The 18118-nt window shown below is 45.7% G+C and overlaps 1 protein-coding gene across 1 annotated transcript in view; it reads left to right on the top strand.

Moving 5' to 3' along the window:
- The window catches only part of LOC124232283 (cilia- and flagella-associated protein 221-like), a 37191-nt gene extending 19466 nt beyond the window's left edge, over nucleotides 1-17725 (top strand). Inside the window, exons 10-15 of the mRNA XM_046649244.1 lie at nucleotides 367-447; nucleotides 1097-1204; nucleotides 1294-1428; nucleotides 10344-10502; nucleotides 11902-11993; nucleotides 17081-17725. Of these exons, the coding sequence (XP_046505200.1) occupies nucleotides 367-447; nucleotides 1097-1204; nucleotides 1294-1428; nucleotides 10344-10502; nucleotides 11902-11993; nucleotides 17081-17420 (915 nt within the window). The 3' untranslated portion in view covers nucleotides 17421-17725. The remainder of the gene's footprint in view (nucleotides 1-366; nucleotides 448-1096; nucleotides 1205-1293; nucleotides 1429-10343; nucleotides 10503-11901; nucleotides 11994-17080) is intronic.
- Nucleotides 17726-18118: the final 393 nt, after the last annotated feature.

The raw sequence follows: 18118 nt of genomic DNA, 5'->3' as shown, positions 1-18118 counted from the left end.
TGAGGCGGCTCCTTTCAGCCAAGGCAACTCCTGGGGAGGGCTGACCCCTGGGAGCTGTTCTACCAACGGGACTCCTAGCAGCTGGGGCACTAAATCCTTGAAGCCCGAAGGGGACTCTGGGCAGCATGTTGCAGTGTCCATAACTATAGAAAATAAAAAAGAAGAATCACGTTCACTAAGAGACGAGGAGGAGGGGTGGCCACGCTGCCTCCAGGCGCCACACATCAAGCAGCACCTGTGGTCGTGGGAAGGGGCACTTTGAGAGCAGAGCTGTTCATTTAATATTGGAAATGTATGAAAATAGAAGCATGGGCGCTTTTGCTCAATGTTGATTATGCGTCAATTTTTGGAATTCTCACATTTTAGGCTCCCGACGGCCTTGGCCCGGTCCCAATCAAATCTTCAGAAATTCCATTCAAGCAGAGTTATTCCTTCCTCAAGCTGCAGGTCAGAACTGTCATATGGTATTAGTTAATTGGGTTTCTTATAAAGTGAACAAAATATTCTTGATCTGAACTGCATTATTTGATTAGTTTTGTTCCATTACAGATTATACTGTGTGGAATATTGTGTGTATTTTTCTGCTGTTATTTTATGGTATGTGTGAGGTATAACAGATTCTTTTTTCCCAACGTGGCTTATGGAAACCAGGGTCTTTACTCTGTGATTATACCCTCTATTATGCATACATGAAGCTATCTGAACTTCACATCCTAGAAACTTTAAGAAAAACACAAGATAGTGAACAAAAGTTAGTCAGCCTATCTTGAGGTGTGTGACCACTTCTGCTCTTGAGAATATAAACACTTTAAATGGACAAACTAGTGTTTGGTGTATGTCTGCAGTTAAGCCATATGCTGTGGGAGGGTAATTGTGAAGGCTCGTGTGTGCTGGGACCCAGAACAGGGCTCAGGACTTGCACTAAAGTCCCTCCAGTGCTGGTCCAAAGTGGTAACTGCCACGATGTGATGGTTACAACATGGCGCTTATTTCCTTTTACTGTCAGGCAGCTCAGAAACGCTGTTGAGAAGTAGATCCCCCTAAACGGTGACAGGCTTTTAAGGACATGCAGTCAGCCGTCTCCTTTCGCCCTCAGGTTCCTGAGCTGTACAAAATCAAGGGGTATCAGCCATTCTGTGTCCAGAAGTCTTCCACAAGTTACAGACCTCAAAAGCTTGCTCGAGCCCTGAAGCAAGGAGCTGAGGTAACACAGCCCCGCCTTCTAGAGTCATGCCCACCTTTCCCCTCTTGTCCTGGCATCAAAACTAACACGCCGCTCTCGGTCCTGCGCAGGATGAAGCCACCACCATCATAGCCCTGCCGAGCCAGGAGGCCGCACCTCAGCTGGCCGGCAAGACCTCGGTCCTGAGCATGAAACCCCCAGAGGCCTTAGCCAGCTCTCCAGACTACGACCCGCTTTATATTTTTGTAAGTGACAATCGGCAGAGGGCTTGTGTTCCACGTTCCTTGACTTCAGCAGTTACTTTGTAAGAAAACAGAAGCATTAATTGGGAATACTTTTCTCTCTTTGGAATTTCAAATGTTAAACAATATGTCACCCCTTTGAAATTACTTGCCAGCACTTATTATTTGGAGAATATCAGTGTTTCTATCTTTTAAAAATGCCAGCATTTATTTTTATTACAGTAGCTTTATGATCTTTCTAATTATGTATAATATTTAAGTATATGTAGTGAATATGAATATCTATGAATATATGTGTGTACACACACACACACACACACAGAAAGTTTAAAAAAAAGTAGAAAGGGAAAAGAAAACACAACAGAAAAAGAAACTAAAATCACCCGAACTCCGTTCCCCGCAGCTTTGCCGATTCCTCAGTCCATCCCTGGGTGGCATGTCCCTTCCACGTTTGCCCCTCTGCCGCCCACTTTCCTCTGTTCTGGTTCGTTCCTGCTCCTGCGCTTGGCTAGCCTCGCTGAAGCACACCCTGACCAGGCCCCCGTCCTGCTCAGCGCTCCTCACTGACTCTCCATTTCCTACAGATTAAGTCCCAGCTCCTGACTGCGAGGCCAGCAATAAACACCACGTTCTCCCTGCGCCCCGGCCACACTCTGTGCGCTCCCCTCCCGGCACCCTGCCTTCCCTTACGCTGACCTGCCCTCATGGATCCCCTTGTCTACCCTTCTATTTCCACCTACTCAAATCCTAAATGACTGCAAGCCAGACTGGACCTCTGATGAGGTTCTATTAATAATGGAGTCATCGGTGAAATGCCACAGTAGTTGCCCAAGTCATGGTCTGTTTTTGTTTTGTTTTGTTTTCCTTTTTTTTTTTTTTTTGAGGAAGATTAGCCCTGAGCTAACATCCACTGCCTTTTTGCTGAGGAAGGTGGGCCCTGAGCTAACACCCATGGCCATCTTCCCCTATTTTATATGTGGGACCCCTGCCACAGCATGGCTTGACAAGCAGTGCATAGGCCCACACCCAGGATCCGAACCAGTGAACCCCAGGCCTCCGAAGCAGAGCATGTGAACTTAACTGCTGCACCACCAGGCCAGCCCCTGGTCTGCTTTTCTAAGGGCAAACACACGCATGCACACAGAATTAAGGACCTTACATGCTACTGGAGAAAGTCTCCATTGTGAGGCTCTCCAGATGAGAATCTGGATCTCTAAGGTGGGCAGAGATGCTGCTAGTCACACCCAGGGGGGCTCAGCCAGTTCGCGAAGAGCTGGGACAGACACCTGCCTGTTTCCTGGCTGTTGGCCTGGGGCTCTTCCTCTGCCCTCTGCTGCTTTCCTACAGACAGCTGCGCTGTGTGCGTCTTGGCCACGAGGGGGCATTTTCTCTTAGTCTCATGGCATTTTCTCATAGGCTCATTGGTTGAGAGGAGTGTTCCCAGAGACAGAGAATTTTAGAGCCGGGACCACCTCACAGGACATTTAACTCAGTGATTTTCAAATTTCATTTAGCACCAGAACCCTCTCATCAGCCGAAATTTTACATAGAAAGGCAATACATAAAATAAAGTCCTAGTTGCTCTCTCCACCCCTCCACTTCCCTCAGGGTGTCCCCTGAGGAGGACGACCCTGCCAAACCCAAGGTTCCCCACAGCAAGATTTGAGAACCACTCTCCAGTCTCCTGTCCCCCAGACCCACCCACTCTCACTCCCTCACCATTTTAAACGTGAGAAAACTGGTGTGGAGAAGTTAAGGGAATGTTCCATAGACACGCTCATACTTCCTTGGAAAATATCAGTAGTTATTAATTCATTAATTCCACAAATACTCAGGGCGCACCTGCTCTGTATAGGACAGGAACCTAAGATCAGGGGCAGTTCATCGAAGGGACACAACAATCCTAAATGCTTACCCACCTAACACTGGAGCCTCAAAGTACCTGAAACAAAAACGGATCGAACTGCAAAGGAAAAATAGACAACTCCACAGTTATAGTTGGTGATTTCAACACCCCTCTCTCAATAATTGGTAGAAGTAAACAGAAAATCAGTAAGGACATAACGGACAAATACCACTCCGGATCGACTTGACCTAACTGACGCTGCAAGAACGCACTACCCTCAAACAGCAGACTACAGATTCTCTGCAGATGTGCGCAGAAGGTTTGCCAAGATAGACCAAATTTTGGTTCCTAAAACAAGGCTCAATAAAATTGAAAAGATTCAAATCATATAAAGTATTTTTTCTGACTTTGATGGAATTAAATCAGAAATGGATAGCATAAAACTATCTAGAAAATCCCCCCAAAATTTGGAAGCTAAATTATATACTTTAAGATAGCCTACAGGGGCAAGCCCCGCGGCCTAGTGGTTGAGTTCAGCGTGCTCTGCTTCAGTAGCCCAGTTTCATGGGTTTGGATCCAGGGCACGGACCTGTATCACTCATCAGCCATCCTTTGGTGGCGAACCACATACAAAATAGAGGAAGACTGGCCCAAATGTCAGCTCAGGGCTAATCTTCCTCAAGTGAAAAAAAGCCCATAGTCCAAAGAAGAAATCAAAACAGAAATTAGAAGGTATTTTTAACTGAGCGAAAATGAAAGCACAACACAAAAATTTTGGGGGGAATTAAGACATTAGAGGATAGGTCTCACATTAGCGCCCTCACTAACCCTTTAAGAAACTCAGAAAAAGGAGCAGATGAAACCCAAATTAAGCAGAGAAGAGAAATAGTAACGATCATACTGAAAATCAATAAAGTTGAAAACAGAAAAACAATAGAGAAAAACTGGTTCTTTGAATATCAATAAAATGGATAAACCTGTACCTAAATGATCAGGAAAAAAAGGTGAAAGACATAAATTACCAATATCAGGAATGAGAGAGGTGACATCCTTACATATTCTACAGATATTAAAAAGGTAATAAATTGGTACTATGAAAAATTTTATGCCAATAAGTTCAACAACTTAAGTTAAATGGCCAAATTCCTTAAAAGGTACAAACTATTAAATCTTAGTCAAAAAGAGATAGATAACTCTACTAGTTCTATCTCTATTAAAGAATTTGAATTGGTGGTTAAAAACCTTCCCACAAAGAGAACTCCAGACCCAGATGCCTTCACTGAAGAATTCTCTCAAACATGTAGTACAAAATCCATGAAAATAATAATACCAAATCCATAAGAAATCTTCCATAAAATGGAAGAGGAGGGATTACTTTCCAACTCATTCTAGAAGCCAGTCTTACTCCGAAACCAAAGCCAGACAGAGACATTACAGGAAAAGAAAAGGATAGACCAATATCCTTCATGAACATAGATGGAAAAAAAAAATCAAAATTTTAACAAATCAAATTCATCATAATATAAAAGGGGTAATGTATCATGAGCAAATAGGGGCTTATGCCAGGAATACAAGATTAATTTAACATTCCAAACTCAAGGTAATTCACCATATTAACAGACTAAAAAAGAAAAACAATATGATCATCTCGACAAATGCAGAAAAATTATCTGACAGCACTCCTGATAAGTACTCTCAGCAAGTAAGGGACAGAAGGGAACTTTCGCAACCTGATAAAGGTCATCTATTACAAACCTGGAGCTGACATCATACTGAATGGTAAATGACTGAATGCTTCTCCTGTAAGGTCAGGAATAAGGCAAAGATGTCTACTCTTACTAATTCTATTCAAGATTGTAACTATCGCCATTGCAACAAGGCAAGGGAAAGAAAGAAAAAGCATCTACATTTGAAAGGAAAAAGTAAAACTGCCTTTATTCACAAATGAAACTGTTATCTATGTAGAAGATACAATGAATCTACCCAAAAATCTACTAAAACTAATAAGTGAATTTACCAAGATTGCAGGAAACAGGATCAATATACAAAAATCAGCTATATTTCTAAATACTAGCAACAATCAAAAATTGAAATTTTAAAAAGCCATCTCACTTAACAATTGCATCAAAAAATATGAAACAGGGATAAATCTGACAAAAATATATGACTGATACACAGAAAATTATAAAACATTGCTGAGAGAAATCAAAGAAGACCTAAATAAATGGAGAAATATACCATGTGGGTGGATCGGGAGATTTAACATTGTTAAGATGCCAGTTCTCTCCAAACTAATCTAAAAATTCAACACAATCCCAATCAAACACTAGCAGGCTTTTCTGGTAGAAATGGACAGACTTATTCAAAAAGTTATATGGAATGCAAATATATCCAAAACAACTTTGAAGAATAAAGTCAAAGGATTTACACTACCTAACTTTAAAGCTTATTTGAAAGCTATAGTGCTCCAGACAGTATGGTATTGGCATAAAAAGAGACAAACAGATCAGTGAAACAGAATAAGGAATCCAGAAATATATGCATTCATACATATATGGTCAACTGATACTTGACAAAGGTCAAAGACAATTCATTGGGGAAAAGACAGTCTTTTCAACAAATACTGCTGGAACATTTGGATATCCATTTACCAAAAATAAAAATAACTAGAAATAAAAGAACTTCAATCTGTACCTCATGCCATTTACAAAAATTAACACAAAATGGATCATAGACCTAAATATAAAACCTAAACTGGAAAACACATAGGAGAATGTCTTTGTGACGTTGGGTAAGACAAAGATTTCTTAGATACAACATCAAAGCCACAATCCATAAGTGAAAAAAAATGGATTAATTGGACTTTGTCCAAATTAAGAATTTCTGCTTTTCTAAAGACATTGTTAAGAAAATGAAAAGATAAATCACAGACTTGGATAAAATATTTGAAAATCATGTATCTGATAAAAGACTTGTACCTAAAATGTATAAAGAACACTCAAAACTCAATAGTAAGAAAACAAACAACCCAATTTTAAAATGGGCAAAAGATTTGAACAGACATCTCATCAAAGGATGGCAAATACAACATGAAAAGATGCTCAAAATAATGCATCAGTAGCAAAATGTAAATTAAAACCATAATAGGATACCTCTGTCAGAATATCTAAAATTAAAAAGACTGCTGGTGAGAATGTAAAGTGGTACAATTACTTTAGAAAAAAGTTTGACAGTTTCTTACAAACTAAAAAGTTAGTAGTAAACACAGACCTACCATATGATCCAGCCATTCTGCCCCTAGGTATTTACCCAAGATAAATGGAAGCGTAAGACTTGTGCAGGAGTATTCACAGCAGCTTCATATGTTCCCCAAACTGGAAAGAAGTGTCCATCAACAGGTTGACAGACAAATTGTGGTATTACCGTACAATGGAATATTCTTCAGTAACAGAAAGGAGTGAACTCTTGATACATATAATAACATGGATGATTCTCAGAATAGTTATGCTGGGTAAAGAAATCAGACCAAAAAATATACATACTATGTGATTCCATTTATTTAAAAGTCTAGAACATCTAAAGTAACCTGTACAGACGGAAAGCAGATTATGTCCACCTGGGGCTTGGGTGGGTGGATGGTATGGAGAGCTGGCGGGATCACCCAGGGGCAAGAGGAAACTTTGGGGAGTGATGAAGATGTTCATTATTTTTATGGCAGTAATGGTTTTGCAGATGTAACATATGTCAAACATACCAAATTATATACTTTTAATATGTCCAATTTATTGTATATCAATTATATCTCAATATAGCTATAAAAGAAAGAATTTGAAACCCTAAGAAAAGAAACAAAAGTAAAAGGAAAGATATCCCCGTTACAGTTGGTAAAGTGTTATAGTGAAGTCTTGGATGATATCTGCGCATTAAGCTCAGAGGAGAGAGGGTGAAGGGCTCTGGGAAAGAGGTGTCAAGGGAAGGGTATGCTCCACGCATGAACAGTGCAGTGGGAAGGATGGAGACACCCGAGGATCTTATAAAGGCACGTCATTCAAGCAAAAAAAGGCCATTATAAATTCCACGAGGAAAAATCAACTAAAAATCAGTCTGTGTTCCAAATAGAAAAACAAATTAAAATTTGGCATGCTTTTTAAGAGTTGGAAAATTTTTAAATATAGAACCCATTTTGGGGTTCTTGATACTAGAACTCTTCTCTCTCAGTGACCCACAGACCATGATATTGAATCTTCACAAAAAAACTACAGTACGAGCCTTTTCTTTGCCTGGCAGAGAAACATATCTATACCATTAAGACAAAATAAATGCCATTTACTAGTTTTCAGCTTTTAGAGACAGCTTATGAACAAAGCATGAAGGTCTTGGTGTGGTTCCAGAATGCAAATGTCAATCATCTCAATAATATAAAAGTAAATTGTGGAAGAGAGGAGGAAAGGTACAAGAAAGTGTAGGAAGGCTAATGCTTTCATTTTACCTGAGGAGGAGTTGAAATACTCAACTAAAGACGAGGAAACAAGAAATAGGAGTATAAATGCATCATTTCAGGTCACAAAGATAACCAACAGCAGGACTAAAAATTATAATGTAATTTTCAAAATTGGGAGGAAGACGTTTGGAAGGAGCAGTTGTTTACAGGAGCAAAATCCTTATCTTGCTTAGTAAAGCGTCAACTGGCTTTATCTGAGGTTGATAATTGAGAGAGGAAAAATAAGCATAGTGTTTAGAGTTAGAATAGTCACCATCACAGACACAAAACCCAGAAATAATGGGAAAAAACAGCCTCTGGCTGGGCCTGGGGATAGGAAGGGCCTGCAGGAGCCTTGTTGCTTTCGTCACTAATCCTTCCAGCGTGGGTGAGTTGCTACTGTATGCATGCATTAGTTTGAGGAAAATTCAGATCAAAATAATCATGGGGTGACCACTCAGACCACTTACTCTGGTAGCGATGGCCACCCAGGGGGGTCTGAAGTATGACAACTCTTTGAGACAGTGATATTACCATTTCCAAAAAGATGTCATTCATTACACTTGGCCCAAGGCAGATCAAGACAGTTGGCCACACAGCAAGGTCACCCAGCCTCCATCAAGCAGAGTAGGAGGCACTCCTGGAGGGCACAGGCTCGTTCCCCTCCCTGGTGTGGTGCACCTTGCCCCATCACCAGCCCCATAGGGCGTGGCCAGCCCCCTCCCCTCACACTGCCTCCCAGTCACACCATGACTAGGCCCAGCTGGGGTCTCTGTCACTCCTGCCCCAGTTCCCTCTGGGATCCCTTCCCAGATGCTGTGCTGATTGGCCTTTTGTCACCACAAGGATGACTCTTGGTGACGGCGGTCAGCAGTTTTCAGATTCCTACACTCCAGTTGCTCCCTTTACCCAGGAAGTGGAGCCGGGTTCCTTTTTCCCTTCTTCAGTCCTGCCTGTCTCCCCACTTCCTGGCTGGGGGCCTAGGCTCTCCTCGCTCTACTTCTGGATGTGTTGTGACTACGACAGAGGATCTGGTGGGCCTGGTGGGGCAGAGGTGGCGCTCGCTCTGCTTCTGTCCTTTGGTTCTCCTTCCATAAGAGCTTACTTAAGGGGACACGCACGGGAACAGGAGCTGTCCCCACTTCCCCCCCACCACCCTCCTTGCTGTCCTTCCTCTCCACCCACCTGCCTCGGTATCCTCAGGCCTCCCCTGCTTTGGCTCACCTGGGGCCCACCTTTCACCTTGCTCCCTTCCAACCCTCTAGCCCCTGTCTGGGTAAAGGGTCTTCTGTCGAGCTTCAGGGGGTGGAACCCAATGTTTACATTCTCTCCGTCTCTGTTCCCACCCCATGCAGCGCTTGAGGAGCAGCAAAGAATCTACTGTTGTAAAAAAAAAAAAAAATATATATATATATATATGTATATATATATACATACATATATACACACATATATGTACCCTTACCTTCCCTCACCTGCAGGTGCTCATCGAGGTGTCTCTTTCTGCATGACTGTGGGTGCTGCAGACCCCTCAGTGGCCATCATTGCCTCTCTGCCCTTGTCCTTCCTCTACATCCATGAGTTCAGGCAAGAGCCCTCCCCTGTCTTTCTCCCAGGCCCTAACTCAGTCAGCCTCTCTGCTCTCAGAGCTCACGGTCTCCCCAGCCTTCCTGACTGGAGCACACGGAATACCTACACCACACCTGGGCTCTCCCAGCTCTTGCGCCTGGGTGCTGTAATGCTCCTTGGTCAAGCTGCATTTCCTTTAAATTGCAGGGGACATTTGTTTCTTGGCAGTGAGACTGGGTTTCCATAAGCCGTGTGGAGTTTTATTGTTTTTTAAAAAAGTTTTTTAAAAACATACAAACAAAAAGAACAAAATTTCTACTTAATGGTTCTTAAGCATCTGAAATTAAACAACTGCGAGGGCAAAAGCTATGTTGTCATTTGGAACAAGAATAGGGTTTTTGTCGGACAAGCCCAGGAAGGAACATTAAAAGGCTCTATATTTTCGTATTTTCATATAATTGCCCTGTGTCTCCATTACCTCTGCTGGAAAATTAGTGAAAAACAGGCTCTCCCTTAACATCAGATCCGACATCCAAATGGAGCCTTCTTGAAGGAAAAACATGATCAAAACAATGTGAAATGTTGACGTTTCCTGAGATATCCAACGTCACCCTCTTGTCCTCCATTTAGTTTTTAAGAAGCTATTTTTGTTTTCAAAACCAGAAGCTTATTTGATTTTTAAAACCAGTTTGCTTATTTAATAAATCCCCTAATTCATCATATTTAGAAACAAATTCTTTAGGCCATTTTAAGCTGTGATTTCAGTTGTCCTTGTTTCCACGTGAGTTTAATAAACCCATGTAGTATGTCATGAAGCTCAAACCAGAAAAGGGACATTTATGAATGGCTGTGACTGCTGCCAATTGAAGACCCCTCTGCTCCCCTGCTTCTCTTTCCCAGACGAGCCGACATGGAATCAGAGTGTTGGTGCTAGTGCCGAGAGCTGTAGCTGACGCCTGTCCTATGCCTGGCTTAGAAACTGGTCAACAGAAGAGAATCTTTTTTCCTCTCTGTCTTCTACAGAATCCCAGTCCAGGAGTATTTGCTGTGAAGCAGCCTCTGACCTACGCAGAAACCTTGATAGATTACCACCTGTGTTCTCACCCCAAGTACAAGGTCACCAAGGAGTCCCACGATGGGTCCAGCATTCCTCTCACCCAAAAGCAGTTTCTCCATCACACGGTAACGCCATCACCAGGCTCGCTGGCAGGGCTGGCCCTGGGCTGCAGGGAAGGTCAGGGGACAAGGATGGAGGGTCACAGTTGGAATTGAGAAAGACGGTTTGCAGCCACAGCTGCAGAACAGGAATGGTAACTATGGCGGCTGTGTACACTCTACAGGGGTCCGGGTGGGAGACGCAGCATCACTCTTGTCCTGCCCATACCCACCTCTCAGCCTGCACGTTGCCCTTTCCTCAACATTCTCACTCTTTTTCCCTTGAAGGCTACGCCTAATATTCATTTTATCTGTATTTCATCCATGTAAAAACAGTCACATGGCGGGCATAACCCCATGGTCTCACTTCCTCTTTCTTTGGCCCCAACCTTTATAGACATAGCAGAATGGACAAGGTGGCGATATGACAAATGCACAGGAAGGAGGAGGCTCCAAAGAATTCCTTCTCCCCCTACATCACCAAACTGACCTGAATAGCCAGCGCCATTTCTTGGCAGTTGCCCTCAGGCCCTTCAAATTCAATAAATCCCTAACTCAGATCATTATCTCCACCCACTTCTGCCAACCACACCTCAAACTGCCTCCTCTTCCTGTATTACCTCCTTGCCTTTTTGTTCTGTGACTTGTGCAATGACCATGACCTACGTGATCCTTGAGCCCTTCCTCTCCCTCATTCCCATATTTGACCATCACTGGATTCCCCCAGTCTGCCTCGAACAGCCTGTGACGCTCCCTCTACTCCACTCCATGGCCCCCCACCATGCAGTCAGCCCTCCCTAGAAATCTTCCTTCAACATAAATCTGATCATGTTGTTTTCTAGGTTGAAAGCCCTCAGCGGTCCCTGCTTTCCATAGGAGCATCTGCAAGCTCATTAGCTTGGTCACCAAGGCCCTTCGTGACCAAGCTCCCTCTCCTGCCTCATTTCCCATCAGTCCCCATTACACCCCCTGCACTCAGCTTTGGGAGCTGGCATCTCACGATAGCACCCTCCTTGCATCTCCATGCATTCGCACGTGCTTCCCCTGCCTGGAATGCCATTTGATGAAGGTCCCATCCTCTTTGAATGTTGCATTAGCATCCCATTCATAATAATCGAAACAGATTGTAAGGCCAAATCTGCCCTCCATCCCCAGGACATGTTGCTTATGTGCCTAATGAACAGGGGGAGGAAAAACTCTCCTTTGTCCCCACTTTAACTCCAGGTTGCATTGTTTAGCGCCGTTTGCTGGAAGCGGTTGTCTTTAGCTTCAGAAAAGTTGAATCAAACTTACTGAAATGATACATTTTGGAGCTAAAATTTTAGGACAGAACAGTCACAGCTGAATGAAATGGAAGTCCTTCTTGGACTTCACCTCACCAGATGGCTCCTTTACATGTAGCACCCTGTGCCGGCTTTCATTACAGGACATAATTCCTGGAATAATGCACTGGAAGAGGTTCCAGCCCCTGGTTTTCTCATCCCTGCCTGAAACCTCTAAGGTAGAGACCACACAAAGGTAAGCCACCGCTCATTGTTTATCTCACAGGAGTACGTTTGCCGCACGGACTAAAGAGGCTGTGATCCCAACAAGTTAAATGCCAACAATAGGTCAAATTATACTTTTAGTGCATGAGGGAAGTTTGCTAGTCAGAGAAATATGATGATGTATAACTGATTTTCATATTTTGAATATATCTTGAGATACACTTTTAAAAAAATTAATGTCACAGGTGACTAGTTGGCCGTACTTAATAAAAGTAGACAATGAATCCATACAATTCAGCTGAAATATTCATGGTCAATTTTTAACATTTATAAATTGCCAAGATCAACCTTCTACACCCTCCATATCCAATTCCAGAGGATCCACTTCTCTCTCGTGCCACAGCCTGGCATTCACTGTTGGGTCCCATGGCTGTCATCATACAGAGACATTAGAACTCAGCTCCAGAAACAGAGTGGGTAGATGAGAATATTGTTGGGCGAAGGAAAGAAGAAATTTAGAGTAACCACATTTTTGCTAATTTGCTTAAAACCTCTTCAAAGCCCTATGATATCAAACAAGGAGACTACTGCCTTTTCTTTAGGACTCTGCCTGGTCCATAAGCCATTGCTAAGCCCTTGAATCTGCTTCTTTAGTCTGTTGTCCTTATAAACATAGTTAAATGGGTTACCGGTGAGCAAATGTGACTAGTACCCCAAAATGATTATCATCAGCAGTCACCTTTTGTTCAAATCCTTTGATCCAGAATGAGGCCCACCCCAAGGGGACAGAGCCCTATCATGGCCCCAGGAGTGGTCAGGAAACCTGAGCTCTACCACCAACCAAGATCAGCAGGTGACCTTTATACCCCCGATTCCCACCAGCATGTCCTGGATCCTCTGACACAGAAACTCAAGTTCCTCTCCCTCACCAGAATGCCACATGGCCTCCAGGAGCTGTGTGACGTTGGCCACACTCCTCGGCCACCTCTCTGGGCCCAGTCCTCTTGTCCAGAAGACAAGGGGATTGGACTTGTTGCGAATACCCTTCTCAGCCTTGACATTTTAATTTTAGTTGGAGCAGGAAAGCTCACCCAATGTGCTGTGACTCCATTTAGACTACCATCCACCCGCCTCTCTCCAAGTATTTGAGGAGACAGTTGAAATCCAGTGTGTGACTCCAGAACACTTAATTTGACTTCTTCCTTCATTGCCAGCAGAGAAGCTCTTCCTGAATTAAGCAAATTCCAGTCTCACTTCCAGACGCTTGCCCGTTGGATTATTTCCTTAGTGCTTCTCTATGACCCTCCTTTGCCTGGAGATTAACATGAGACCAGGCACAGGATTGGGGATATGGTGGCAGCTCAAAAATATTAGTTCCTTTTCCATGAGTTCATTCATACGTCATCCAGCCCGCTGCCATCTCAAAATAAACTGAGCATCTTTGTTCTTCATTTTAGCACATTTCTACTGAAATCTCCAGAGTCGGAGGGGATTCTGTAGAGAGAATAAACACTTGGGTGTCCAAAGACCTGCCTCCGTTCCTCACTAGCTGTGCCACCCGCTCCATGTTCTTGGGCAAGTTACTTCTTACTGAAGCCCTGTGAGCAATAGTTTGCTCGTCTGTGAAACGGGAATGGTGATGGCATCCTCACCGCTGTTGTGAGGTTAAAGTAAAATGACGATATGAAGCATATAGCGCCATCTTTAATAACTCTTCTGCTCCTCTACCCTCTACCCCCACCCACTAAACCTTGCAATCTCTCTGTTGCCACCAGATGGCGATGGTCCGTCACCACCTTGACACGCTGCCTCATTTTGCTGTGGGCTGAGGACACTTCAAAATTGACTCACATCATTGGTGAATCAAACATAGCTGGCTGTAGGGTACTGTCAGGCGTCTGATTAACCAAAATGAGAAGTGGTGAAAAGCAGAGACTACCTGAGTCCCCAACCGTCAGCACGCACAGGTCTCAAGAATTAAGAAAAAAAAAATTATCTTTTTTCCAAAGCAGTGTCCTTGGAAAAAATCTCCCGAGGCTGTCCTTTCAAAAAGCAATCAGAATGCAGTTACCTTGGGCTTGAATTAAGCATGAATTAACCGTGAATTCTGCACAAACTAAAGAAAATCTCCAACACTAGCTGTTACCTTCAGCTTCTGTGTCTGAGTGTTCTGTGGGCCAGTTTGTTTATAAATAAACCATAATTGCGTAGCAGATTATAAAATCAAGAGAGAGTTCTATATTTCCTTAGGAATTTCCATGATGTAAGATTCAAGATCCTGTTTTTATTTCTAGAAGCAGTTACAAAATAATAATCGCATTCTTTTTTTAAGTTCCTATAAGTCCATCAATGATACCTCAACTTTGCAGTCATTTTGCTTGAATAAACTTCCTGTTACTTATGAGGTACTTCCCTCGTGTCTTTTGTCCCTGAGACTTAGCTGTTTGTCGTTAAACCATGCAATATGGTTATTTAGTATTTATTTACTCCAAGTCATTTTTGTATTCATAACAATCAAAACAGCTCACTTAGTTTCTTTGCTGTTTAACAAATTCAGAGACCCGATTGAGTCTCCAGGACTTCCATAAAATCTAAGAGGCAGCAGCAGCTGAAGACACGGTCTAACCCAGTAGTTCCCAGACTTCCAGATTTTATCAACTAGTAAAATGTCCAGGAATGCCCAACCACCATCTATTGTCGCCACCATTTCCATTTCAGAAGAACATATGAACACACAAAAAACGAGAGGAATAGGGTCTCAGAATTTAAAAATGGAATGTTTTATCTCCTGAAAGGCTCTTGGTTGTTGCCATTCCGTCTTCCCGGACCAGCCTGGTCTCTGGAGAGAAGTCCAGCCTTTCAACTTCTCAGTCCCTCTTCTCTTCTCGGCAGGAAGCCCCTCTCCTCCGGCTGCAGGCCTTCTGAAGTTTCAGGGATTGGCAGTTAGAACCTGCGTTCTTTGTCATGACGTCAGTAAATGGGACTAATCTCTGGGTGGTGGAGCCCAGGCTCCTTTTAGTGAGGAATGGTGTTAAAGACCAAAATCTGGGTGCCAGGTGTATACATAGCTAGCAGGGGGTTTTGTTCCTTGGCCTCCTCAGCAGACAAGCCAGGGGTGTATGTGGGGAAATATGTATAAATATACACACACACACACATACATACATATATACGTGTACATACCAAAATACATGCACACATACATGAATACAGTCATGTGCTGCATAATAACGTTTCAGTCAGCGATGGACCGCGTATATGACACTGGTCCCATGAGATTAGTAGCGTATAGCCTAGGTGTGTCGTGGGCTATGCCATCCAGGTTTGTGTAAGTACACCCTGACGTTTGCACAATGATGAAATCGTGTAACGATGCATTTCTCAGAACATATCCCCTCGTTAAGCGACACCTGACTGTACACATATGTGCAGATACATGTGCACATGGCCACACATGTACACATACATGTACATATCTCATAAACCATGAGTTCACATCAATGCTTATAATTCCAGTCAACATCCATAGTTATTGCTTGCTCGCCCCCATTCCATATTTGTGCCCCTTCTCCCACGGGGAGGGCCCTGGCTCCTAACACATTTACTGAATGTTACAGTACATCTAAAATGGTTTCAGAATCCCTTCACCTATAACCATTTTAATAAACAAGCATAATAAACAGAGTTCAGATTTATTTGCAATTTTCCCCTACCCCCATCCCGTCCTAGACTGAATATGGAGTCAAATACTGTATTTATAAGTTACTTGCATTACTTCTCTTCCTTCTTTCCTTCCTTCCTTCCACCCATCCTTCCTTCCTTCTTTGTTTCTTTTTCTCTCTCTTTCCCTCCGGTGTGATGAGGGAATTCATGTGAAATATTGTTTCAGTTTGCTTTCAGTTTGGGATTTTTTTCTTCACTTTCTCACTGATTTCATTTTTTGAATATGTAGAACATTAACATGCTTTCCAAGCTCAAAGCTACACAGAAAGGCAGCTCAGCGAAGTGTCACTCCGCCCCGTCTCCCTCCCGCCCCTTGTCCCGCCACAGCTTGGTCCTCTAACATCCTCCCTGTGTTTCTCTTTGTAATGCTAAGCAGAATACGTGTATTTTTCTTATTTTCCCTTTTCTTGTACAAAAAGTGGCGCACTAGGTATGCTCTTGTGCACTCTGCTTTTCCACTTACAGTCTCTCCTGAAAGTCTCCCCATATCAGAGCATAGGTATCTCCCGCCCTCTCTTTTACGGCTGTAAACGCCGCGTGCCAGAGTTTTATTCAGCCAGTCTCCATACCTGGCGAGCAGGTGCATATTTGCACAGGAAAAGAACCAGAGGAAACGTGTCCCGCAGACACGTGCGCACGCAGGCTGCTTCGCTGGGCCCCGCGGCGTCCGTTCCCGCCGCGCCCGCCCGTCCGCCGCCCCGAGGAGGCCGGTCCCTCCCGCGCGGCCGCGCTCCGTCCTTCTTTCCTCTTCAGGAGACGACTCTCCCCGGCGTCCAGGAGACTGTTGGAAACTTGCATCCATTTATGTCTTTTCTCCTGTTCTTCGCTGTTGTGCGTTCAGTTTTTATTCCTTTAATATCATTGCAAAGGTTTATAAGGAGGAGTCGAGACCAAAAGAAAAAACAAAGAGCGAGTGCTTGTTCCACCATCTCGGAACAGACGTCGGCCGCCAACTGTTAAAATGACAATATATTTTTTCTCCCTATCTGAATTCTTTTACTGTCCTCAACAGCCAGGAATTTTTCTAGAAAGCTCTGAGTTTATAACACCAAACAATACATAAGGGGGTAGGGAGGAAGGCTGAAGTCACACAGAACTGAGGAGGACACGTGGGGAACGGATTAGGCACAGAAAGTGGGCCGTCTGACGACTCCCCCGGGAAGTAACCTAACTTCAGACACCACGCGCCCAACCGCCCGCCCAGACTCCGGGAGAGGCCTCGCCGGCGACGGGCCCGGAGCTGAGCGGCTCCCCGTCCTCCGCCCGCGGGGCGCCGAGCGGCTCCGGAGGGCGCCAGGGCTGGGCCTCCCCGGGCGGAGCCGGCGCGTCGGGAGGCCGGGTGAGGGCCGGGACTGCGGACGAGCCGCTCACCGGGCCGCCTGTGTCCTCCCACAGCTGCGACCCCTTCGCGGTGGCCCTGCTGCCCGCGCACGTGCCCGCTACGCTGGACGCCCTGCCCGAGGAGGACAGACTGGAAGCCGCCGAACGGTACCTGCGACCGTCGGGCTGGACGCGGTCCGCTTCCCGGCAGCGCGCGGGGCTGAGGGCCTCGCAGAGCCGGCGCCTGAGCCCGCGGCCCGACGGTGCGCTGAGCCCGCTGCCCGACCGAGGGGACGCTGGGCTCGCGCGCGCCGGGCTGCCGGCTCCGGGAACTCGAGGGCTGGGCGGAAGGGGCGCTGAAGGGGCCGAGGAGCCTTCTGGTCTCAGGGACGGGGCGAGGCGGAGGGGACGCTGAAGGGGCCGAGGAGCCTCCGGGTCTCAGGGGCGGGGCGGGGCGGGGCTGCGCGGAGGGGGCACTGGAGGGGCCGAAGGGCCTCCAGGTCGGGGGCGGGGGCGGGGCTTGCGCGGTGGGCGGGGCTTGGAGGGGCGTGGAGAATCCGGCCCCAGACCGCAGCACTTGCGTTGATTTGACGGTGAACGTCGGACAGCCGGTGGAGGCGCGTCCTTGGGCCTGCCGTCGCCGTGCGCGCTTACACGTCGTTCCACGCGCACAGTGCGTGAGTGAGATCCTCACCATCTGAGGCGCACACCCGGGTTTGTGGGACATGTCCACGGGCACCGTCCTTGGCGACCCTCGCGCGGCAGAGCTCGGAGTCCCGGGCTGAGAGGGAGGTCAAGTGTCTGTCCTCTCGCCGCCGCCTGAGGCGCTTCCCCGCGAGGCCACCCCGGGGCAGGACGCGCCCGGTTCCGTGAGGCTCGAGGGACAGTCCTGTCTGCTGGGGCCGCCGGGGAGCCGCTCGGCTGCCCGGAACCCGGCTGCCCTCGTCCCTTCGGCGCTCGGGTGCGGACCGCGGTGACTCCGGGTCCTCGTGTCTGCGGCGGGAACTGTAGCCCCCGGCACAGGGGCTGTCAGTCAGGGGAGCTCGTGGGGACCGGCGAGCGGGGCGGTCACCAGAGGGGCGACGCGGACGGAGCGCTCGCGGGAAACCGGCG

The sequence above is a fragment of the Equus quagga genome, unplaced genomic scaffold (assembly GCF_021613505.1).
Source record: "Equus quagga isolate Etosha38 unplaced genomic scaffold, UCLA_HA_Equagga_1.0 HiC_scaffold_4311_RagTag, whole genome shotgun sequence".
In the NCBI taxonomy this organism is placed as follows: domain Eukaryota; kingdom Metazoa; phylum Chordata; class Mammalia; order Perissodactyla; family Equidae; genus Equus; species Equus quagga.
This window is presented reverse-complemented; position numbering and strand designations above follow the sequence as displayed.